The sequence below is a fragment of the Pleuronectes platessa genome, chromosome 14, assembly GCF_947347685.1.
Source record: "Pleuronectes platessa chromosome 14, fPlePla1.1, whole genome shotgun sequence".
Lineage (NCBI taxonomy): Eukaryota > Metazoa > Chordata > Actinopteri > Pleuronectiformes > Pleuronectidae > Pleuronectes > Pleuronectes platessa.
This window is the reverse complement of record NC_070639.1, coordinates 15,584,533-15,609,997: the sequence shown is the minus strand read 5'-3', so window position 1 is coordinate 15,609,997 and position 25,465 is coordinate 15,584,533. Positions and strand designations below refer to the sequence as shown.

Sequence of the window (25,465 nt, the reverse complement as noted above, 5' to 3'; positions counted from 1 at the left end):
ATGTTGAATAAATATTGTAAATCTTTCTGCTACACAAGAATTAAATCACATTTACATTATGGCTGATTTCAGACTTATTGGTTATGTTGTTGTTGCCGTTTGTCTGACTCTTAGTAAGATTACCCTAAAACTACTCAACCGATTTTATTAAACGTTGGTGGGAGGATGGGATTATGGGGCAGAGCAAGGACTTTTCTCTGTCTTTAAAATCGCATGCAGGTGTTTATTTGACATTTTGTAAATTTGGCAGAGATCTTTACGAGATAATTGAGACACACTTAGAAGACAAATATCTATAATTGTGCATAACTTTGTGTGGCTATGTTAAAATTAAGGGGACTGTTGAGGTATGCATTCTACTGAATGTTCTTGTTCAAATATCATTGAGTATAGAACATATAGAGCTAACCTGATAAGGCCATTGGTGGATACAAAGCTGAAATTGTGTAAAAACTAATTTAAAAATACAAACACATTCAGATATGATAATGGAAAGTATTGGCAGTGCACATATTGGAAACCGGAAGACACAAACTTTATTAATATTCCTCAGATAGGCCTGGGACATTCTGCTTGAGTGGAGACCACAGGATGACATTTAAACTGAGAGGGGATATTTGTTCATACACGTTTGTGCATCTTCAGTTGTTTACAATGGCATTTGGTTAATGCATTTAACCAATGATGATACATTAGCTGGGCCTGCTATCATCAGTGTGGAAATCAACTGAGCGTATACAAACATTAAGGGAAACAGTTTTGGCCGGGAATGAAAAGTACTGCGCTGGTGCATCTATAAAATTCGAAATTATAAAAACTTTGGACTGATGAGTTAACTGTGGCGATTACAAACGTCTCAGGTGATAAATTACAAAGACCTACAATAATGACATGTTAAATAAACAAATTGTATCTATATATACATACTCTGTGTTCACTTTAATTGAAATAAATAGATCATGCGATGTATAATGAATCATTTTAAATCGGTTTAAGAGAAAAATAAAACACCCTCTATTTAGTTTGGTGGAGCACAGGAACTTACGTCATCACCGCGGCCCAGTCAACTTCCTGCTACTTGGCGGGAGATGCAAGTAACACGGAAGTAAGTTGGGTTGTTTTGTGATGTCGGTTCGCAAACTAAAGTAATAAATGAGAGGACACACAACAACTTCTCCTGACGATGGACGACCATGTTTCCGTGCAGACAGAAGAATGGAGGGAAACTAAAGAGGCGGCTGCCAACTTCCGCCGCCTGCTGCTTTGCTCCAAATGGTGAGTTCATGTTAAGTTTAGCTACAGAGAGAGATGGAGACTCGCTGTGTTGTGGAGGAGAGTCCATTGTTGTGTAGGCTAACACTCTTACTGACAGTCCCAATGTTGTTAAATCAAACGGGTTTTATTTTGAAACGCCTGAAGTTAGCAGTGATTCAAACGATGCCTGTTTGTGCAGTGGTACAGATATTCAGGTTATAACAGGCTAACCAGTGCTTCAGCATTTTAATGTTAGCTCGTTAGGTCAACCTAAACATGTTAAAGCTAAACCTTAGATAGCCCCTCACAGCTGTCTGCTGGGTTTTACTCACTTTTCCACAAGTCTCTTGGTTGTTAGCTTGCCCCTGTGCTAACCTGGGATAAACCAACAACATCACAGGGACCCTGTATAGACTGAAAGTGAATGGCAGTTCTCTATTATAAAAGAGAGATGACACATAATATGATTTAAACGACCAGTCATTCCAGATGAATAAAACGCTGTCTCCTGGGAACAACAATATGCAGCACATGACCTGACACAGCCAGATAAACAACCTGACATGTTGTGTGAGAAGAGAACGTGCAGTGTCAAATCTGATTGTGTAAACAAACAAACAAAACAAAGAAAAGGTAGAATTAGGTAATAAGAGCTTCATAAAAGGCATTGTGTATTAGTGTGCAGTTCAAAAAATACTCCTCTGCAAGATGTTCCTGTAAATGATGGGGCGAGTTGGTGTGTGGGTGGGTTGATTTAGTTTGGGTGAGTGTGTGGACATGTAGCAGGATGTTGAGGTACCTGTTACACAATCTGATCCCAGCTTCATCCAGCCAATGAGGCAGGGGGATGATGAGTGTGTGAGACATGGAGGAGGAAGGGTCCTACACTGTGTTAGTGGGCTCTTATGCAGATGTTAATATACTCTATGCAGGGTCTGAGATCCCTTAGCGATCGCCACAATCCGGTTGTATTAACAAATTAGACTGTAAAAGAGTTTCCCCAACTTTTCAGCATATTACCTGCTGAATAACCGCGACAGGGACTTGCAATCCACCCCCCAATCCCATTGAGTGAGTTCACAGAATAGTCCCCTAAATGCACATGTCAGGTTGCAATGCTTCCTGTGGTGCTGTAAACTTTCGACCCCCCTGGTGGTACCAACCACTATTTTAGAAAGACTGCTCTATCTATGCAGTGACTGCAGAAGTTTATCTTCTGCATTAAAGTTTCTGATGAGGTCTTCTCCCAGCAACGTGTGCTCTCCCAAACAGTCCTAACATTGTTGCTTTGTAAACAGATTCCCTATAATCTACCTTCATCCTGCCAGAGTTTCATAATAACACTGATTTAATGACTGCATACTACCGCTGCTACAATAATCCAATCAGCCTCAGTGGATGTGTTAAGTGCTAATTAGGAAAATGGCAGATAACTATTCTTTCCTCTGCACACGGGCCTGGGAGGCACTAATACTTGTGTGATGGAGGTGACCTTGCAGATTCTGATTGTACTGACCACTTCTAAATGATTTGTCTTTTATTTTCCAGCTCGAACGTAATGAAGGATCCGGTGTGTCTAGGAATGTGTGAGCACATGGTGTGCAGGTAATGTAACCCTGGTTAGATGCATTTTATTCTGACATGCACAGTAGCTGTAGACCTGTATCATGGAGGACACTTATTTGTCAGACACAGGTTTCGACAAAGGTTTAAATAAAGACCCACTACATTTAGTTATGCTACTGCCAGGCAAATAATATTTATATCTAAAACATGCATGATATTTTTCTGCCTTGAGAAAATTACCTCAATGTTCAACTACTCAGTCACAATAATCAGTCAATAATATTTTTTTGCTGCGTTTATGTGAGTGTTTATTATTAGTGTTTAAATCCAGATGCGTTGGAAACATTTTTTTTTAACTGCATATAATTCTTGTTTTATCTGGCTTATTGAATGTGTAAATGAAATACTGCATATCTATGGCAATATATAGTTAACGGGGCTAAATGTGTCGACAAAGTTAAATGTTTATTTAATGTCTCGAAAGGAATAAATTGCAGCCTTAGTCTATTCCTTCTCTCCCTGTCTGAATGGTCTTAAAAACAAAATCGATAACCTTGTATTTGGTTTATTCCTGATCTGAGATATAGATCTAATCCAAAGAATGTTTTTTGCTCAGGTCCTGTGCCGGCCCCCGGGCAGGAGATGGCTGTGTGGTGTGTCATAGCCCTGCCTGGGTGAAGGACATCCAGATCAACAGGCAGCTGAGCAGCATTATTCAGCTCTTCTGCGGTTTGGACTCCCTACTCAATCCTGCAGACCAACCAGGTAGATGATAGCTGGTTGAAAGCGTAATTAAGAGTTATATTTTTAAATCCATTTGTCCTATTCATTATCTCTCACCCCACGGTCGTCTGCCCACCCGCTCCATCTCTGTTTCCTTCCATCCGATCCCTCATTGACAGCATAAGTGGGTCCTTCCTGTGTTTTATTTTCTTAATTGCTCATCCAGTCTCCTGCAAATGACAGTAATTGAGATCAGATGACCATGGTAGTGTTTACTTTGCAAGTAGATCTCAACTCTGACAACTAACTGTGGGGCAACTTTCTAAGGCCCTGTTGTTGAAATGTGCACAAATCTCCTGGTTGCATTGTCTAAATTTACACAGTACTCTATCATCTTGGCAGGTATTGGAAATGCATTACAAATGCAACAAGGCTTTTTGACAGCAATTCACAAGGTAAAATTACAGTTCGCGGGAGAGGGGATTTTTTGTTTGTTTTGTTAAATGTGTTTTTACTTTGATTCATTACAGACTCCACAGTTGCTGAGATTCAGACACAACCTGGGAGCCCCGTCTTAAAACACAAGAAGAACTTCAAGATCTGGTTCAGCCCCCGCAGCCGCAAGGTGCGCTGCACAGTGGAGAGGCCTTCGGAGGTCAGTGTACCGGACAGCAGGTCGTCTGGAGAAACCGCTGCAGCACAGCCAGACACAAGTACTGCTCAACACCAGGATCTGTCAGTTTTCAATTTTGCTTCGTCCTCGCAAGACTCCGGCTCTTCTTCTCAAACATGCGACAATGGAAAAGGACAACGGAAGAAGAGGTCCTCTAAGAAAAAATCTGCCAGCAGGAAGGCGTTCCTGCAGAAAGCCACTCGAAATCAGATTAAGCAGACGGTGAAGAAGAATAGGCTGGAGGCCATAAATAAGCAATGGGGGATCACAGAGGAGGTAGATACCTCAGAGGAACAGGAGCAGCCAAGTGCCGAAGGACCAAGGAGGTCCAGTAAAAAGGTTTCCTTCCTCAGCCCTGCTGTCATGTCGGACCAGCCTCAGTCGGCAGTGTCACAGGGGAGCGCAACTGACCTCATCCCTGGCAGGAGCACCACGAGGGAAAGCCTCTCAGGGGGCAGCGGCACTGAAATGAATCGCCAGGTCTCAGCTGATCCGAGCATGTCGGACAGTCTCATCCAGCAAAACGCAGTTTCTGCGATTGACCACAATCCAAATGATGATGCTGAAGAACAGGACAACGTTTCTCCTCCTCCGAAGAATCCCTCAAAGAGAACCAGAGCGGTGGAGAAGGTTGACACCGGGGAGACCACGCCAAAAAGGCCCAGAGCTTCCCCCGGCCGAAGGAGAAAGTCTCAGGATCAGATATCACCAGTCGTCCTTAACCCTTCAGTTTTAACAAGCCCCAGGTGGGAAAAGAGCAACAAGGGCTGCAGAGAGGAGCATGAACGCAGCCCCCGTGTCTTAGCCGCTGTTGGTAGAAAGTCTCCCGGTGCTTATGCTTCACCTCTTGGACGGGTCAGCCCAGGCAGCCCTGCAATTATGAAGAGGAACCACAAGGGAGAGACGCTGCTGCATCTATCGGCTATTAAGGTCTTTTTTTAAATAATCTAAATTAATTACTTTCCTGTTTTCTGCAGCTTTCTGTAAATGCATGTGCTGCTGTATTTTAGCACCACATTCTAAGTGTATTAAGTGTTTAAATATCGAACGAAATTAGACATAAATAAGATGAATCAAAATTAAGCTATATAAAAAATAGGCTGTCTCGCAAAATTACTATTCCTGCTATGTCTGCACTTATTTGTCAGAAGTAAAAATGATGAGATTGCAACATGCAAACTCGGTCTTTGACAAACGTGAACATGTTTGTCTTCAGATGATCAGACAGCCATGTTCTTCTCCGTTGGGAATAAACCATTTTTACAGTAATCCTTGTTAACACCGCTGTAATCCCCCTCTGGATCCCAGACAAGGTAATCAATGGCCCACTGCGGAGTGTGATTGATAAACACTGGGGCTCTTGTGTGCCGGGATCAGCAGCTGTGTCTGAAGGGTTACGTTCACAAGTCTTGTGGCTCTGACCTCCAGTTTGTTGTTCTCTCTGCTTGCTTCAGGGAGATGTAGAAGCTGTCAAGGAACTGCTGGACCAGGGGTCCGACCCTAACCTGAAGGATAATGCTGGGTGGACGCCTCTGGTAAGAATAATAAAACAAGTGATGAATCTGAAAATCTGTTGTGTGGAGGAGCTCAGTGACAAAAAAATGTTTCATCAACATAACAGTTGCTTGATTCAAACAATTTGTTGTTTGCTTTAATGTAAGAGGTCTGGAGTGTTGCTTATTTTGTGTGCGTCCTGTTTCTTCAAATGAAACCAAGAACACTTTTAAGTCAGTCTTTTGAATCATTGTAAGAAAAAACAAACCATATCTTTTACTTTGATGTAAATCTAAGACATGGTCACAAAGACTCCGCTTTGTCTTCATATTCGCTTTGTGTGTCGTAGCAGATATCAAGGCTTCTAATCCTGTGTTAATTACTGCAAGTGCAGCCTTTTTCATGCACACTGGCTTAGCCTAAAACATGTAGCCTGTGCTCTTTTTAATACTTTAGCCTAAAGATCCATAACTGCTGCCTGAGTAACCATTTTTCTTTACAGAAAGAACACGAGAGCGTTTGCCGACATCTTAGTGCAGCAATTCATGTGGCCCCTTTCTGTCAAGATGCTCAGCCAATCCGAGTTCAATTTCAGTTTTGTCACTTTGTAGCTGATCTTTGAAATGGTGTCAATAACATATTCATGTTTGACTGATTTTTATGTGTCTGCAAAGGTGTTGGAGCTGTCAACCCTGACATGCTACAATCATCTGCATCTCCTGGATGTGTTGAAACACATACTCTAACTAACACATACTCTGAGCACCATAATACCTGGTTTGATTTATTGCACAGATAATGTTAGGGTTACAGGGTTCAAGGAAACTCGGACATTTATTTGTGCTCACTGTGTTTGTCAAGCTTCACGCAGTTTGTCAATTGACTACTTTTTTATATGTATATATATATATACAGTTTATATTATTAAAAAGGAAGAAATGTATGCTAGATCATGTTACCACACCAATTTTCACTAACAATATCATCATCTGAAATTTACAGTGATCAAAAATAGAGAGAACTAAGAATGGGTGTTTTTAAGCATGAAAGAGCATCAAAGCAAAACTGTTTAATTTGTGAAGGTTGTTGTTTTTTTTTCTTCCAGCACGAAGCGTGTAACCTGGGTCACATGGCAGTTGTGGAGGCGTTGATCTCAAAAGGAGCCCTGTTGAACACACCTGGCTATGAAAACGATTCTCCGCTCCACGACGCCGTGAGGAACGGACATCCGGCCATCGTCAAACTGCTGCTGCAGCTCGGAGCCTCACAGAACGTACTGTAAGCAGTTATTTTTCATACAAGCAGTTTTACAGGTGATACGCACGAAGTGAACGACTACAAGATGAGTGTCAGGCCTGTTCATGTACTGTGGACCATTCCCTGCAAAAGGCCTGGCTCAGGACAAGCGAGGAAATGCATAGACTGTGTGTTCTGCTCGTCACTGGTCTTCTGAAAGTGCTCATCAGTAGCTCTGTCCTGAAAACAAGATCGTCATCATAGCCATGGTTAAAAGAGAAATCTAATCAAATCTAGTTAAAAAACAATACGGGTCCCTGAAACCTGATGGAAAAATTATTTTCCGATGGCTAAAAATAGTACTTTTTAAATTCAGCCTGGAAACTGAAATTGTTGAGCTCGGCTTTGTTCAGTCTTGCAGGTTCATCTGGCCTCTCTCCCATTCACAAAGATGTCCATCTGTCCTGAGATAGGTCGGGCCAATCACAGCCTTTTATCTGAAGTGGGGTGGGTTTGATAAGATAACTGAGCGAGCAGCACAGCAGAAGCATTTTCTTTAATAACCATGATGGGTCTGAATTCACTAACTTGACGGTATATATTGAAAGAGCAGGTCAGGGTATTTTCTGGCCTATTCTTGCAGTATTTGTTGATTTAATTGCTGTGTCTAATTTCCTCAACAAACAGTTCTCTGGCAATCCTGGGCTACTTTTGAACTAGAATGACTCAGTACAGCACAAACCAAATAGTCGCCCTTCAATCAAGCTCAGCAAATTGCACACACTCATAGATGTTAGCCCCCATATCTGAAAATGTTAAAGAAAGAATTTTCAAATGCTGGATCGACCCCTTCATCTGGATCTGCACAGAAATGTAATGGCCTCTTTCTTGGCCCATGACCCATCGTTGTACCATATTTCATGGAAAACCGTTCTGAAAGACAAACAGACAGGGGGCGAAAACATGACCTCCTAAATTGAGGTTGTATGCAGTAGCCTCCAGATTTGTGCCTCTTTTTAAAAAACAAGTTTCAGTCTATATGAAAAATCTGATGATCACCTTGGTTTTAATGTGATATTTTTAGTCCCAGTTATAAAAAGCATGAAAATTCGGTTCTGGCAAATCGCTGGTGCACTAGATGGAGAAACAGCCAAACTAACAACGCTGAATCCTGTCTTTTGTTATGTTTTCCCCTCAGTGTTTTAAGAAGCGGTCGACAAAATGCTTCACGGATGCCTTTCACCTGAGCCACACACATAAACTAGAAACCTCAACAGAAACTGAACATTTATTGTATATTATACCGAATTTGTACATCATTGCATTACATTATATAGCTGTTTATTTCCCACTTATTGGATAAATCATTTGGTTCCTATTTTTCATGCATTGTACCAGGCATTCAGCTTTTATAATTAAGAGTAGGGCGTGTGTTAGTGCAGTGCATAGGTGCACAGACGTAAGAAGATCGATTGATGCTGATTATTTGTTGGGCAATCAGTTGATGCTGCATCAGCGTTTCTGGCCTGGGGAGGCAGGGTTGGTGTGTAGCACAATGTCCATAATGAGGGGGGGAAATGCTGGTTTATCAGCGGGATCAATGGAGTAGTCGATCAGGGTCGGTGTGTGTCAGTTATTGCTCTCCTTGCAATCATTTCATGAAGGATTAACGATCACAAAGATTTGCAAATGGTCACTGCTCTCCTTTTGTCTTCATATCATCTTCTATGCCTCTTTTCTTTGGTGGGACCTGATTGCAGCGTCTTGTGTTTTCTTCTCTTTACCTATATTACTGGTCTGCAAGGCAAAGAAGTTGGCAGTGACTGGCCCAGTCTGTCAGGACTCTGTAAGATAAACGCAATCCTTGCCTCAGGCTTCCTTTTGCATCACGCACATACACACAAACACACAAAGGAGGCAACACAATCCCTAATGGAATGACTGGCACACAGTTTCGGGCATAGCAATACAGGATTTGCAGATCTTCATTGTTTCTCTGTTGTGTGTGGGTGCGTGTGCGTGTGCGTGCGCGCACGCGCACTTCAGGTTTAAAATATTGGAGAGCAATCTGTCAAGGTTTTGGCCCTGTCCTCTAGACCAGTGACTGAGTCCACTCCAGATCAAGTTTTTGATACTGAATGAAGTCTCAAAAGTTGCAAACTCTTAAAGGTCCAGTGTGTAAGGTTTAGGTGAAAGGGATCAACTGGCAGTAATTGGATATTAAATAATCCTAGTAATGTTTTCGTTGGTGTGTAAATTGTACAAATTGCGGTTTCCCCACCGTAGAAGGGACTCTTTATATTGAAATACTTTGCATTTGCACCAGAGTGGGTCCTCTCTACGGAGGCCGCCATGTTTTTTACAGAAGTCCAAACTGGACAAACTAAACACCTTTTGAGTTTTTATGACAACTGAAGGCTATCACAGGTTCTCCTCATGTTTGGAAGGAGAGGGTGAGGTGAGGGGAATTCAGCTGCAACATGCGGTATGTCCTCTATAGATCTCACTGAATTCTACACACTGAACCTTTAAGTTCATACTAGTATACTTTATACATAGGTCAATACCCTGTTGTCTCAAAAACATGTGTAAGCTTTTTCACAGCTGGGCTCCTGAGTAAATCTCCGCTCTATAAGCATAATTATGTACATGAGCAGCATGTTTGGACAAACCTGCAAGGTGGTAGTTGGTAGCATGTGTTATAGATGACAGTGAGACAGATGATCAAGCTCACAAGCCAATTCATCATTATAAAAATAACTCAGAAATGCACAAAGGTCTCTCATTAGACCAGTTACTGTTTGCTTGTCGGGTTACGGTCAGGCTGAACAAAACAGCACTTGAAAGGATAATTGTTCCACATTTGCTCCCAGTCATTTATGCTCATGTCAATGCACTTTACAAATGGATTTGTATTTATGAGACGTGGGGAAACAAGAACCCATTGCGTTTGAGTTGCTTTGTTCCCAATGACCACCTGAAGCACCGAATCCAGACAGAGGTTATTTATCATCACCTGATTCACACACAAACCGTACAACAAAAAGTTATGTTTTTTAATGCCAACACTTAATATATAACATTTTGTGTGTTACCATGCACGTGCATTGACACAACCAGGCAGACCCAATACATATTTCTGGCAATTGCTATTCCCAATGATACACGATAAAACACAGCAATATGCCAACAAAACTGTGAAGAAAATGCGAGTAAATATACACCGGTGTAAATGGTGTATATTTAAAATTGTAAACAATTCGTTTTTTCAGAAGTGTTTTTATGAGAAAGAAACTAATTGTTTCCTAGACTTCACTTACACACAAAAGGTGTGAATTTGTTTTGTTACCAGAAAACGCAGGGCACCATTTAATATTATATGGATATGACGATACTTTCACTTTCTAGTGATGGATGGTATTTCATCTGTTCCTCCAGTCTTTGAAATGTGCTCCATCACGTCGACTATCAGTGTTCAAATGTTCATCCTCTCGTCCAGAGTGCACAGCTCTGATGAGTTTTATCTCTTATTCTCAAACTTTTCTTTTTGTTCGTCCAAGACATCTCCCTTTTTTTCAAGCAAAGTCGTTAATTGTGATTCAAGCATATTTGATGTCAGGAGGAGGGCACAAGGATTTGAGTTGAATGGAGTTGTGGGTGACTAATGTACGGTATCATCAATATAATCCATATCAGCCATCTGATCCAAGTGGGTTCTTTGAGTAGGAAATGTAACTAATGAACCTTTTGATTAAAAATGCATTCAGGCCTCGCCCTCTGCCTCATCAGTTACTCGCCATGTGTTTCTATCATTAGACTTAAAACACTGTTAAGACATTCTGCTGAGCTCACATAGTTCAAAAGCTCTGCTACGTGTTTGGTGATCTTAAGCCTTGAATTTTGAATTGACTTCTCCAAACCAAAGAGGTTTGGTTGCGCAGCAGAAATTCAATTACATGTAGGTTTTAGGTTCAAATAAATGCATTGAAATCTACACAGCAGGAACGATAGTCAGGTTCTTTCTAAGACGCTTCTCTAGTGTTGATAGTTCACATAACTAAATACATGTGTAAAAAAAATACATTATAGACTATTTCAAGTTATTTCAAGGGAAATGGATGAGGGGGTCCCTGGAATATTATTTATCTTGTTAAGGCCCTTGGATCTTATTCAGAAAGTAATGTTTGAATCTCCTCCCCTGGTTTGAATAACAGTCGTGGTTGCAGGAGGCATCCATTCGAACCACCACCACCAGCATCCTCCCACTCGGGTGCTTAGGCAGAGGCTTTGTGGGAGAGTGTTTGTGACTTTACCTCCTGCACATTTTTTCCTCAAGTTAATATTTTTCTTGAGATATTCTCCTCACGTGCTGCTGCATACACCAGCTTGTGTGTGTACGTAGAAGTGTCAGGGACACTTATGTTTGTTTATTTGCGTGGGTGTATGTGGCTGGGGGTATGAATCCAAATGAATTATTTTATGGACCAGTGGACCTATTAATTGTCCCCCAGGTGTTATCTTTGCTGACGCCTAATCTTTTGGAGACGACCTGCCGAGCTTGGTTCTTCTTTGCGTCTCCTCTCCACTTCCTCTTGCACCTTTTTCTTGATTTCATTTCCCCCCCTCCTGTCCCTCTTCTCTCAAGGTGACCATAGTCGTGTTTCTTGTAGCCCTCTCAAACTTGGAGATCCACACTTTGAAGCCTGTTGTAGCCCGGGGGTGGTTGCAGTTTCATCTCTGTGAGTCTGTATGCATAATGCTGCTTTTGAGATTATACCGAGCCTCTGGTACATATAACTGTGTTCTAAAGGGGGTGTTGTGAATCACAGCTAAATAGTGCAACTGTAAAGGGAAAGTAAGTGCTGATTTTTGCTGTGCATTAGTGCATCTGCTGTGGTTTATACGGACACGATGACCTCTGAATGAGGTAGAGTGCAGATTACAGCCCAACCTCATATCAAACAATTATGCTCCAACAAGTGAATGACACACATGGGTGCACAGCTTCACAGAACAAGCGGGGTGTGATATTGCCAAATTGTTTTTCCTCTGAGCTTTGGACTGGCAAATATTGATTTTTAATGTCCTGCTTGGCCAGTCATATAAAAAACAACCCAAATTTGCCGGATCGGATGAAATTATAGGACAGATTGACTACCTTCTTTAAGACCTTGGATTTATGGTGTAGAAATATCAATGATGTTCATTTAAAGGCACACTGCAAAGAGCCTTGGCTTGAAAGATCCAGGAAATGAGGTGGGCTGAGTCAATATCGTCTTTAAAGTCTCTAACATTATGATTTTACTGGAGAACAGGAGTTTCTTCCTTATTTTTCTTATGTTTGGCATTCGGGAAAGTTTTGACAGTTTCTCCCCTATTTGCAGCAGTTATTAATTTGTATTACAGCATTTGTAGTAGTTCTGCCATTATTATTTTGTTCACATTAATACAATAATCGAGTTTCATATAAAGGCCAGATGTTGGAAAAGGGGCTTTAAACCACATTAGAATTAAAGCATAAAAATGTCACAGCTGAGAAAAGGGTTAAAAACCAAATGAAAATAAACATAATGAAGGGATTAAAACCCTCAGTCAGAACAGAGAGCTGTGATTAAAACACTTTTTACGTGAAAGGTTAAAAAACTTAAAAGGTTGAAGGCTGAAAATTCTGATGAAAAGTCCCAAGCACAGTTCTAGACATGTGTCTTTAAGTGAGATTTAAAAGTCTTGTAACGAGTGACACAACAAGGGACCAGTAGTTTCAGTATTTATACCCCTTCATTAGAATCCCACTCGAAGAAGGAAACTATTAGAACACAAGATACTGTACATACAACTACACAGCATGTTGACCTGCTTTGAGCTTGTGTTGATGGATTTTTCTGTGAACAAATCTATGTAAATAATAATTACAGAACTTTCATGTTATTTCTGTTATCAGTTTTGAAATGCCTGACAGGCCTCGTGGTCACCAGCTCAGAGACTGACTCTCTTTATCTTTTGGGATTTTCTCCACAGTAATCTGCATGGAAAACGTCCTGCAGATTATGCCGTGAGCGCCGAGATGATGGAGATTTTCCAGGAAGCCGCAGAAGGAACCCAGTGTGCCAAAACATCCTTCAGCCCCTCAGCGGTCTGTGTACATGTCCCTTTTACAATTGTCAAGGCTAGAGTGCTGATATCTTTTCAAATTGTAGCCATGAGAGACATTTCTAACCTTATGCCATGTCATAGGTGAGTGAGTGTGCGAGGAGGGATGAACCGTTGGTGTTTCTGCCCAGCAAGCTTCCTCAGCCAGCCCAGCTTCAACTGGCCAAACTGGGAGAGCTACTTGGAGGGAAGATGAGTGACACCTTCTCTGGCTCAGGTAACGTTGGTCCGATTCCAAAACAACCTCCGCAGTGGGCTTAAACCTCTTTGACGTTCCAAGCAAAGCTCCTTCGATTCAGGGCTTGTATGATTGCTTTGGAACGTTCTTTTATTGACACATAGTCTCCCAGCAACACAGGGAATTAACCGCACTTTCCATTCAATCACTGGTATATGACCAAGGCTGGTAAGCTTAGTTATTGCCAAACACCCTGACAGGTAATCAACCATTACATTTACATTTCATATAGCTCATTCCTTTATTCAAAGCGACTTACTGCGAGTGCATTCAACATTATTGGAATACCTTGTTCAACTGGAAGATGGGTTAGATGGGCACATTTCAACACCCCGATATAAGCGTCCCTTGCCCTAATCACTATGTTCATTATTTACTGTACACTTTAACCTGAGATGAGACTTTTGTGCAAATGGTCCTTTACAATGTCTGCAGAGCCAGGCTTAATAGGCTTCACTATCCAACACAGACCCCGTCGTATTGTAAAAGCCAGCAGTAGGTGCTTGAGCATTATCACTCATGAAAGTTCAACAGTAACTAACAAGTGCTTTTAGAGCCGTATACATCATTGTGATACAGAAGCCCCTTCACTGTTGCATAGTAATGGCTGGGAGAATACCAGCGAGCTGAAGTAATTGAAATCATTCCTCATAAAAATGTTTGGAGGTGGTGTCAGGGTGATGAATACGCACTCATGAAAAACAGAAGTGTTCCTCACAGCTCTCCTTCCTCTGACCGCAGGGGCGGAAGTAGCTGCTTTCAGAGAACGTTTATTTGAGTTTTTTCACATTTGGAATTCAAAGCGACAAATCCACCCAAATCCACCATTAGTGCACAATGCAAGGTTTTGCCCCGGAGATATAATTATGTTCATTTTGCGCTTGTCAACTGCGCTCACTTGTTGAATGAAGGGGCATTCAGCCTGTATTTAAATTTTTAATGAAGTTATAATTATGTGTCCTTGTCTGACGCTTTTTATTAAATACTTTTTGCTTGGCCTTTTTATGTTTTGCCATGAACTGGTTGACAGGTTTACAGAAAGCTCACTTATTTACTCTGATTGAAGTAAAGTACATCTCTAAATAATTAACTGAGACAAAAACAACAAACAAATTGCTTTAATGAAATAAATCAAGTATGAAAACCATAAATATTAGTTGTCTGCTGCAGTTCGGTTAAAGGGACGGTTCACTAAAAAATTTAAATCCAGTCATCTACTCACCACTCTGCTGATGGAGAGATGGGTGGATAGCGATTTTCCCGAAACGCTTGTCACAAAGATTCACTTATGTTTTCATTTGCTACTGAATTAATACATATATTAATACACTACAGTTTAAGGGATGTTTGAAGGACTAAGTGGCCACTAGAGAAATGGGACCACAATACCGTTCACGGCCAAGTACAAAACAAATGGGAAAGGGCCTAGTGGTAGGGCTAAGGGGTTAATTGGGACCGGGCCTTAACCACCTAGCTGTCTCGGTATGCAAAACTAACCCACTGTGCAGCTGCAGATTCTGACAGAAATGTTCAGACAGCAGCTGCAGCTATTCAGGCATGTGCAGCACGGCTCATTTGTACCTTTTCAATTTGGCTTTGGTGCATGTGTGTGTCTGTCTTCTCCCTCCAGTGAGCCATGTCGTGGTGCCAGAAGGACACATGCCCACCACCTACTCCGCTCTTCTGGGTCTTCTTGCTGGCTGCTGGGTTGTCAGATACAGCTGTAAGTATGGAGAGAGCTGTTGGCTGTGGCAGCTCTCTGCGGATCTTGTTTAAGACGTCCTGTTTGACAATGGTGCTTTTGGAATACTGGACTACACAGTCTATGCCTCATCTGCAAATATGATTCTATCACCAGCAGCTGTTTAGCTTAGCTTAGCATTACGACTTGAATGTAAATGATTTGTGCTGCTCTGTATAGGCTCCTACACATTACTGTCTGCTACTTACAATTTTACATTTGTATTTACTCAGTCATTCATCTCTAGTCACAGAGTAGAACTCCATCTGCCTTTGACTTTATATTTGGTGCAGTAATCTAGACTCCTGTCATAGTGTAGCACTGTGTTTAACCAGTGTTAAAATGTTGGGAACCACAGTGTAGAACAAATTGAATTTGCAGCACAAACTATTATGGCACAATTTAATGGAGTTTATGTTCTGCCCTTAATCTCGATAACATTTTATCTGGCTGCAACTCAGAATGGGCTCCTATGGAATTGTATTATGACGTTTGTCACGTTGACATCCAACCTTTATTAGAAACATGGCAACACTTTTATTTATTGGATGTTTACCTGGTTGCATTGAGGGATATGATAACTCTCTGAGATATGTACCTGTGTAACCTCTCAGATTAAATCATGTTCCATGTTTGGAATGGAAACTGCTAAACACAATATTTTTTATTAGAAGAATATCTTAAAAGAACCACTTGCCACAGGTAATTTTCAGGTATTTGTTCCTGCTGCTGCTGTGTGTGTGTGCGCACACACCTGCTTACATGTCTGACGATGAAAATAGAGCAGGCGGGTGACAAGGGGAGGGAATCAGGGAATCAAGGCTTCAATATCGCTCCCGATGAAAAGATGGCTCGCTCTATTTTCACGTTTGAGTCTTGCCAAGATGAAAACATTTTTGATTATTCTCAGCCGGTCTCTGTGGCATTGTTGAAACCAAGTCAACAAGCACATATTTGGAGAAAGTCAGCTGCGGGGGAAGTAGAACGTGGCTTGTTGTCAAAGAGTTTTCTGCTACCTTGGTGGGCTCCTCACTGCGAGTGTGTAGAGTCAAATTCCACACACACTCTCTGCCGGTAAGGCACTTCAGCTTCAGATGTGTTTGTTGAAGTATGTGGTTGTTTCCCTGCATAGGATTTTTTGTTTGGCCCATATTGTGCCCCTCCCTTTCTTCTTCTTCTTCCTCCACGCAGGGTGAGCACTTGACACAGCGTGTCTCCCTCGTGACAGTCACTGTGCCGTCCTATCTATCTCCAGCCTTGTGTATGAGTTCTCGCTGTCACCTGCCTTTATACGCCATCGCTGTCAGCCGGGCCAGGCCCTGTCTTACCTCCTCATCAGTCTCCTGCTTGGTCTTCTGTTTCATTGCAACGCCTTTTCTCTTTGGAAAAGCAGCTTCGGTGTTGTATTTGAAATCCATCATGAAAATAAACCCCCTCCTTCCTACGGGGGCTCCTCCCCAGCTAAAAGCCTCAACTAAGCTTTCATTAAACATCAAACATTGATTGAACTTGTTTTCTCCATTATGGAACATTTTGGGAAATGCACTTATTGGATTTCACAGAGTGAGATCAGAAGATGGATATTGGTCTCAATGCTCGAGCTGGAGACATGATCAGTCCAGCTTAGAAAATGAGGCTGAAGCTCAATATTAAGCATGTTTCATCTAACTTGTTGAAGCTGTAATCAAACAGAAATACACAGTCTTACAGTTGGGTCACCAAATTCTGATATGATTGTGCCTCAGAAACAAGTGTAACATTTCACAAGTTCACATTAAAAGCTACAATTTAGAGCTGATTTTAAAATTATTAAAATTAAAACTAATTGTTTTTTAAGGGATGACTGGTACCATGTATTTTCTCTGTTTTCCGGTTATTCCAACACCACATGAATGCACAATTATTGCACCGACATGAAGTGAGTTTGATCTTTTTATCTCAAAGAAAAGGAAAATTAATTTCTTTAATTACAATATTTCTTCCTCTTTTCCCTTAATTCTCCTAATTTGTAAAAGGACAGTGTCCCTGCACTGTGGTGCCTTTCACTGCTTCTCCCACTGTTGTTCCAGGGATGAATGTGTGCGCCCAAGTGCTTCCTCCTTAACACACAGGTGGTAGCTGGTTTTTTTCAGAGACCTGCACACAGCACTGCTCGAGACAGACTCAGATTTCCACTGTGTCTACTTTGCTGCTGTGCATCCCTGAATACTTGTTTGTGCATTTCTTGTGTAGCATGACAATGGTTTTCAGGATACTGCCTGTCAAGAAAGAATGGGCTTTGTTTCCCCGGCATCGCTGCCAAAGTGTCAGTCAGTGTTTGACTTCAAACTTCCATATCGTCAAACTCTGGTCTCCAGTGATTGTCTTCATAATGAGATCACAGTTCTTCGTCTGGCTGTTCACTCGTTAACTGACTCAGGAAGGAATAGGTTTGAGATATGTTCCGCTTTCAGTCTATATGAAGGTAATTAGCTAATATGCTAATGACTGCTAAGCACTAAGCACCGGCGTCCGGAGCGATTAACCCCAATATCGCCCTTCCTCTTTGCCCAAGTCTCTGGCACAGACCCAGTAAATGAAAGCTGTAATTAAGGGGGATGAAAAAATGTAATTGCACTCCACCCCTCCCTCCCGAGACTCTATACATGTGTGTAATTTGCTATTTCACGATAGGCTGTATTGTATTGACACACCAACACAAATTTACCCTAATCTGTTCGTGTCCCTATATCTTGCCACTGGAAGCAATAGTGTTGAATTCTAAACTGCAAATGAAGATGTGATGATTTACAAGGTTATGCAAGTGTGTCGAAACGTAGATATGTAGATACCTCGCAGATGAGCATTAGGGCCCGTGGAACAGTTTGTATCTGTCACGGTTGGAAATGTGAGAAGTGTCTGCACCGCAAGTTTCCTTTCAAGCCGGGCATCATGCTCCGATCTACGAGAAACCGAATCTAGATTTGCAATTGTTTTTTATCTGAGTTTAGGTTTGTTTTTATAAACTCGGGACACGATTCTGATTACTGCGATCATTGGCATCTCTGTCACGTTCAGAAACCTCTTTTATCTGCGGCAGTGACGGGGTCGTTAAAGCGCGTGATCCCTCCTCCACATCTTCCTATACTTAAAAAGAAAAGTTTTCTGTCTTTAGAGATTCTTTTCTGAAGAATAGAGAACAAAAGGTTCTTTTCTAACTCAGAAAAAGTGGCAATGCCGACTGCCGCACAGTTCCACTGTGACTCTGTAAAACCTCTGGAGACGGAAATAGATGACACTCGAATTCTGCTTAAGCTCAAGCTACTTAAACGCGGGTTGCATCATTAACTCCATCTTGCTGTGGGCATCTTCGCTGTCAACAACCGCAGCTTTGCCAGAAGTTGAAATCTTCCGACTCGTTGAGATAAAACAGACACAAGCTTTGTCATCCTCCATTTTTGCAATTGCCTTGTCACCCTCTTTCAAATCAACATAATTAGCTGTGGCTTTATTTATTTATTTTCTCTCTTTCCTTCTCTTCGATGTCAGGGGTGGAGGCGTCTCTGCAGGCAGGCAAGTGGATGCCCGAAACAGAGCACGAAGCGGGAGAAGGACCCCAGCGCAGTCGCCTGAACAGATGTAGCCTGGTAAATCACACACAAACAAACAAACAAATCCTGTTGGTAAAAGAGATAAATATTGATTGTCTTGAGCCTTGTGTCCTTGGGAGACAACTGTGTTGTTTTTGTGTGTTTTTTTCAGTGGTGCATGCTCCTTGTCATCACATACGTTATTAAATGTGCCAGCTTGGACCAAACTAGATGCAGAAAGTACAGAAAAGTACAGATAAGGGAAGGCAGGCTGTTTTGACAATACCTGAGGTGTTATCCAAACAATATACATCAGCAGAAACACACTGTCCCCACGTCAGAGCCGAGTGTTTGCATGAACATCTTTTGGGGATTTACGATTTGTTAGGATAGAGAGTGAAATGAACACTACACTATCCTGGAGGAAAAGCTCCTACAGTCTGCGAGAGATCTGCAACTTTACAGGAGTTGTTTTCCAGAAAGACAACAACAACTCAAGATGAACCTAAAACAGTGGACACGAAGGAATTCAGGCCAATTCAGAAGTTGTGGGTTTGAAAATCACCCACACAACTGCTTTGTCTAGATGGCAGAGGGGGCACAGACACACACTGACAAAGACAAACAGACAGACCGGTGCCTCTACTTACGCCAGTTCTGCAAAACAATAAAACATATATTGTTTCAAACGGATATTTAACCCTCCATCTGTGTCCACACAACCTTCTTTTCAATAAATCTCTCTGTCTGGACAAGAATATAAAAGGTAGTAGGTCAGTGCAAAATGTAGCTACAAACTTAAATGTAGCTGCAAACTTGTAATTAAATGTAGAAGTGTTAACCAAAATGTAGGGAACCAGCAGCCATTGCTGTTTTATATGGACACACGGGCACAAACATTTCTACATAATATTCTGCCTTGTATTTGTTGCCTGACCCAGAGCTCAGTGCAGAATGTCTGTATCAGCTGGACTGGACATTATTTGCAGTTGCTCCACCAGCCCTTCAGCACAAGGTCTGTGTAATGTCTAGAGAATTCAAGGTGTATTGGATTTGCGCTTTGTGCTGTGAACAAAACGCTGTCATTTCTGCAGCGTACATTGTGGTCCAAAGTCTGACACTGGGTTTGAACACCACTGTACATTCACTTCCATAGCATGCCTCCTGGACGCCTGTACCAGACACCCCCACTGGCCTGAACCAAACAAGAATATATCTAGTATGAGATTGTGTCTGACACGAAACCGAAATCAGGCCGATAAGCCTCTCGTGCCACAGGCATCTGCAGACAACAGGAAATTCTCCGAGGGGCCGTTTTCGTTAAGGAGCTGATTCGGACCAGATTATCTGGTCAAATGATCCTGTAGTGTGAGAGGCTTACAGACATAATCTTAACGTCCCAGACTGAATCGGATCCCCCTGCAAATATCTAACATGTTTTATATTGAAGATTTGAAATCATTGGAATACTGGTGTAATCTGAAAGGAACGTAAAATCGGTCGCTTGAGCACAAGAGCCAATAAGAACGAGCTGACCAGTGGTTTCCCACAATCAGATACAGTTAAACCCTCATGTTGTGCAGCAGGCATCACATGTGTGAAGGGGAAACTTCTCATTGCTCCAGACAACGTCCACAGAATGTCTGTTGTTCGCGTGATAAAAACTGTCAGTTGTAGATTAAAGATGTTCCCATTGTTGTTTTCTTTGTTAGTTTCTTCTGTTCTCCTCCTTCTTGATTGAATAAAATGTTAAAGAAAAGAACCACAAATAACATGAATCCTAATCACAAAAAAAGAGGAATCAAACCAAAGTGTGATCAAAGAGACGTCTCACTTGAAATCCAATTTTCAACTCAAAACTGTGGAGTTCAGAGGGGCTGTGAATGAAAGTGAATTCACTGCTGCTTTAAACACCAGTGCTTAGTGGTCCTGAGAACGGTGCGATAAAAATGTCTTTGGCTCCGCCGTAAAGAAGTAAACCCAAAGCGTCCACACTGACTCTGGGTAATAAGAGAGGCTAGATTTAGTGGCATAGAAATAAGTCGGAGTTGAACTTCCTCATAAACAAAAGGGGACTTTACTCATTGTGCCACTGTTCTCACAAGGACTGAGGTTGTATCCTCATGCCGGCACTGTAGCTGTGCTTCGATGGAGGAAGATAATGCATCAGATCATTTCCTTTCTCAGCCGTGAAGCACAAGGAAGTGTTTGTTTGGCAAGGTGGAGAAAAATCCCCAAATTTCCATTAATGCTTGAATTTCTTCTTTCCAAACCTTGTCTTTTGAAGCTCCCTCCGCTCTTCGATGGCTGCTTCTTCTTCCTCCTGGGCTCCTTTAAGGCGCCGACCAAAGACAAGCTCGCCAAGCTGCTGCGGGAGGGAGGAGGTCAGCTGCTGAGCCGGCAGCCCAAGCCCGACAGCGATGTAACACAAACCCTGAGCGCAGCGGCCTACCACGCCCTGCCAGGCTCTGACCAAGCCCTCTGCACCCAGTACATCATCTTCGACCCCCAGGGCCCTCACAAGCCGGCAGTGGTCAGACGGGGCAAGGTCTGGTCAGCTCCCTCCAACTGGATTATCGACTGCATCGCAGCCTTCCAGCTCCTCCCTGTGCCGGAGACTCAAATATGAGTCTGAAATCTTTTTTAAATGTTAAATGATAAAAAAAATGTGCTGTCACTGTCATTCAAGCACGGTCATAATGCGGGTTTTGCTTTTTAAATATCTGGTGATTAAGTTCATATAGATCAAAACACCAAAATAAAACAATAATGTAACTTCAAATTTATGCTTGCAATGTTTTTTTTTCAAGAGCCAAGAGATTAAAATTATAAACCTGTGGTTCCCAGGCAGAGGCCTTCCAGGTTAGGGTTAGATTTAGAAAGAAGTTGGTTAGTCACCGTTTAGGACTTGTAACAATGATGCCATGTCTGACAAGGACTCTCAGTTAAAACATTAAATACTTTTAGGGGTCATAAGTGGAAATGGTCGGGAACCACAACTATAAACCAAACCAATTTTTGACTCAAAGAAGATTTTGGATTTTGACGAACATGTAACATTGTGTGTTACATGACTAAGTAACTAGGCTGGTTGATCCATCTGATATCTTGATGCTGTGGATCCATGGCAGAGGGATTTTCTCCTCGTCGGTTAGAGAAGCACTCAGAGTGAATGATCCGAATGAGATTCATCAAACCACCAGAACTGTCCGAGCAATCTACTCTGAATTTCTCACCCGGTCTCAAATCTCAGGTTTTTTAAATACTCACTCCTCCTCACCATAACAACATCCACATCTTTGTGTTTCCCAAAATCTGCATCTCTTTACCCGGAAGACATAATTGTCTTGTTATCCAATTGTAAAAGACCCGTTTGATACAAATGGAGGGTTGAACATCCCCCAAAAAGATCAATGGACGCTCAATACAAAGTTTAGAATGAGGAAAACAAAGCAATTAATTGTTCCGTCACAGCTCTTACACTTGCTGTGTTTTAAAGCAAATCTTTGTGTGTCTGTGTGTGTGTGCATGTGCATTCCCCACCACCACCACTGGTCCGTGCGCTTTAAGAGGTCTTCCACTGGCCATCTCCCAAGATGAAATTCAATGGGATGAGTCAGGGATGCACCTAATTGCTATTGATTGCAATGTGCTGCATAAAATTGCTTCCCTTTCCTTGTCCACGGTGGGAGGTGGGAGAAGGCAATTAGCAGCGTGGACAAGATGGGAGCCCGGACCGACTCGTAATGAAATGGAATGGAGGAATGAACCTGTGAGTAATGCCCTTGAACCGGCTGAGCATTACAGAAACCACATTAAAACCTGGTATTTTCTCCCTGTGTCGCAGATCAGCTGTAAAGTTTGCACATGGCTGAAGAGATGAGCTCAGCGGTGTCCTCTTTCAGTATCAAATGAATTTCACCTCACATCGCGGTCACACACTTAGGTGACAGTCACCGCGGTGCCTTTCAAAGTGAAGAAATGAATCTTTTCTAATTGTGTGCATTGATCATAGACTGTATATAAAGATGGATGACGCAAAACTGAGTCATGATTGGTCTGACTCATGACCAATCATGAGTCAGTCTTAGCTCTCGCCCGTGACGTTTTTATAGCATCAAATTATAAATTGAAACTAAACTTGCAGAAAATAGAGCACGTGAACATACACCAGTGAGATAAGAACTACTTAGATTGACAGAAACCGTCTTTGATAAAAATGTGATGACATGTACATTCACTTCCTTACTCTCTTAGGCGGTATAATGATCTATACTGCAGCCAGCCACCAGGTGGCGATCAACACACTTTGGCTTCACTTTTTGGGAGCAGTCATGCTAATCTTTCTATACAGTCCATGGTTTGGATCTAGAAGCATCTGCAGAATCCACAGTGAGGAAAAACAATGGTAAACCAAAAGAAAAGAACAACACTTTTGCCGAATCACAACTTCTTTTTAGGTCTATTTAACAAAATAGTTTTTGTCTCAATGAATGATACACATTTCTTATATCTTTTTTTTTTTTTTTTTACTCCACCTCAGATTTCAGAATACACATTATACATTTGAAGATATTTACATATGAACAACATGGGGAGCACCAGGGGTTGTTTACCGTTTCAAATTTGGACCTTTTGTCTCTTGTACAGTTCAGGCTGAACCTGTGTGAGCGTGTATTCATATACAATCAAAGATGCTTTTGATTTACAAACATACATTTTCAAATCTGCAATAGAAACCATATTGTAAGACGTACGAGTTCCACATGAACAGACCCTTGGTGCCCCGCAATTTAATACAATTGATTGTAGAATAACAGTGTTTCTCTCTTCCTATTCCAGATAGAACTCTGTGTTGTTCAGGCACACTTTTATGTAACAGTTTTGTTGCAGAAAAAACATAACAGGAGGGGGGAAAAAACCACAATCTTTCATTAGTCTCCAGCTACAGTAAGTCGATGTGTCGTGGAAAGAGTGAATGGTTCTACTTGACAAAATGCCCATGTACAAGCCTGCGGTGGAAATGATGCAAGGACACGAGAGGTCGTTTGAAAAGACACTCGCAGAGAAACAAATACTCAAGTTTCTTGGCAGAAAGTGAACAAAGACAGAGTTTACTGCTCAGCTGACCTTGAAACAGTGCAGCTTCACATACTTGCAAGGAGAAATGGACGAAAAAATACAGCTTCCTCTCTCTGGCGACAGACAATAGGCTTCTACTGTTTGTTAATCTACATCCACACTGATCCTCTTTAGTTCTCAATGAGAGAAGTAAAAGTAATTTTCCTAAGGCCTCACTTTTTTCTCTCTACCTTCATATCTAGTTGATAAAAGCTGCTTGTAAAATTGAGCTGAGGAGCCGTAGCTGTTACAGTGTAGCACTTTATCTGTATCAGATCAAGTTTACAGTACAATGTCACAGGAATCAAATTTCCCGTGAACCCGGATTTGTGATTTTAGCTGTTTCTCAATTTACTTTTATCTAAACAAAGTGTCTTTTTAAAGCCATCGGTGAACTGGGATCTGTATTTTTTTGCTGCGACTGAACCTTCCTTGTCCTTCATACTCTGCTGGCTGTCACTGGAATGTCAAAGGGTCAAATGAAGACTAGTTTTAGTGATGATGTAGCTGTAAACCATCACGAAGGATTCAAACAAAGCAGCGTTTTAAAGAAGTCTGTCCGTGCAGCATGAAGCCGAAGGCCATGCTTTGGGAATGTCTATCAGCAGAAGCAGCAGTGAGACATCGACGATGGCAGAGATGCCTCAACTCATTTCAGTCTTCCACTCAGTTAAGTAATTCCAATACCTTTTTTTGGGGGGGGGGATTCATATAACGGCTGAATAATTATGTGGCATTTCAAGTAATTAAGATAAATGAAGCACCTCTTATTCATCCTAAAATGTCTTGAGCTTTGGGGCCGTGATGGATAAACCATACATGTCAGTTTGGTTTTATGCGTCTGCAGACCTCAAGCCAGATGGATGAGGCCTGTCTTTGCCCACTGAAAGACACTAAATCACTGTAGCTTAATGATGACAATGACTCTGGCTCCACTGTTGCACCTCAGACTGGACTCCACCTACATCCTTTCACTTCTAATTCCTCCACCACCCATGTGCCGCAGTTAAAAGACCACGCAGCTGACTCTGCAGGCTTTGAGATTCTTCCCCAAATTAGTTTTTACTGCCTTTTAAGGTAATATAGCTCTTTGCTCGTCAGCCCTTTATCCCTGTGTTCATTTCTGTCTCATTACACAGCACAGGGAGCTGATATTAAGCAGCCCATCCATCAGCGCCCAGAAACGGGGTCTCAAAGGTTAACGGGAAGGGATTTTCTGGAAATGGAATAAACTCTTGTGATGAATGGAACGAGCTTTCTGGATTTCACCTTTTGAATTAATGACTGGTATTTCTCATCTCTAAAACAGAAATGTTTTGGCCGCTGGTCGGGTGCTTTCTCTTTCTGACTGGACCACTTGAGGGCCACTGTGGTCTGGGGGGGGGAATATCAAAACGATATATTAACTAAGCCCTGGCCACAGTGGATTAGCTTTTCTATTCTGTATCGGGGCGTAGCTGATCATTGATTAGGTAGTCTATAGCAGTGGGTTAATGTAACTGATTCGTTTCTTAACAAGCCCTATAGGTTTAAGTGCCTCACTGGGTGCAGACCAACACACTGTGTCTGTTAGGCCGCGGATGAATCGGGTGCTTGTGTACGCTCACGCGAGCTACGTGCATGCGAGCGCTCCTTAAAAGCATTTAGACAAATGCAGATTCCCTCCTTTTGTCTGGCGGTTTCGCGTCGAGTGCTACCCA

General features: G+C 41.9%; 1 protein-coding gene across 1 annotated transcript; it reads left to right on the top strand.

Annotated features, from left to right (window-relative positions):
- The first annotated feature begins 1,067 nt into the window (after nucleotides 1–1,067).
- On the top strand, nucleotides 1,068–21,426 carry bard1 (BRCA1 associated RING domain 1). The gene is made up of 11 exons (XM_053439273.1): nucleotides 1,068–1,275; nucleotides 2,803–2,859; nucleotides 3,437–3,585; nucleotides 4,074–5,146; nucleotides 5,671–5,751; nucleotides 6,816–6,988; nucleotides 12,965–13,079; nucleotides 13,181–13,313; nucleotides 14,965–15,057; nucleotides 18,604–18,701; nucleotides 20,932–21,426. The coding sequence occupies exons 1-11, from the start codon at nucleotides 1,184–1,186 to the stop codon at nucleotides 21,271–21,273; spliced, it is 2,406 nt and encodes an 801-aa protein (XP_053295248.1). The 5' UTR covers nucleotides 1,068–1,183; the 3' UTR covers nucleotides 21,274–21,426.
- The last annotated feature ends 4,039 nt before the right edge of the window (nucleotides 21,427–25,465 follow it).

Excerpts from the sequence above, each read along its gene's own strand:
- bard1 (XM_053439273.1), top strand. The coding sequence starts at position 1,184 with ATGGACGACCATGTTTCCGTGCAGACAGAAGAATGGAGGGAAACTAAA. Across the intron at positions 2,860-3,436 it reads TGTGAGCACATGGTGTGCAG|GTCCTGTGCCGGCCCCCGGG; the intron begins GTAATGTAACCC and ends TTTTTTGCTCAG. Across the intron at positions 15,058-18,603 it reads CTGGGTTGTCAGATACAGCT|GGGTGGAGGCGTCTCTGCAG; the intron begins GTAAGTATGGAG and ends CTTCGATGTCAG.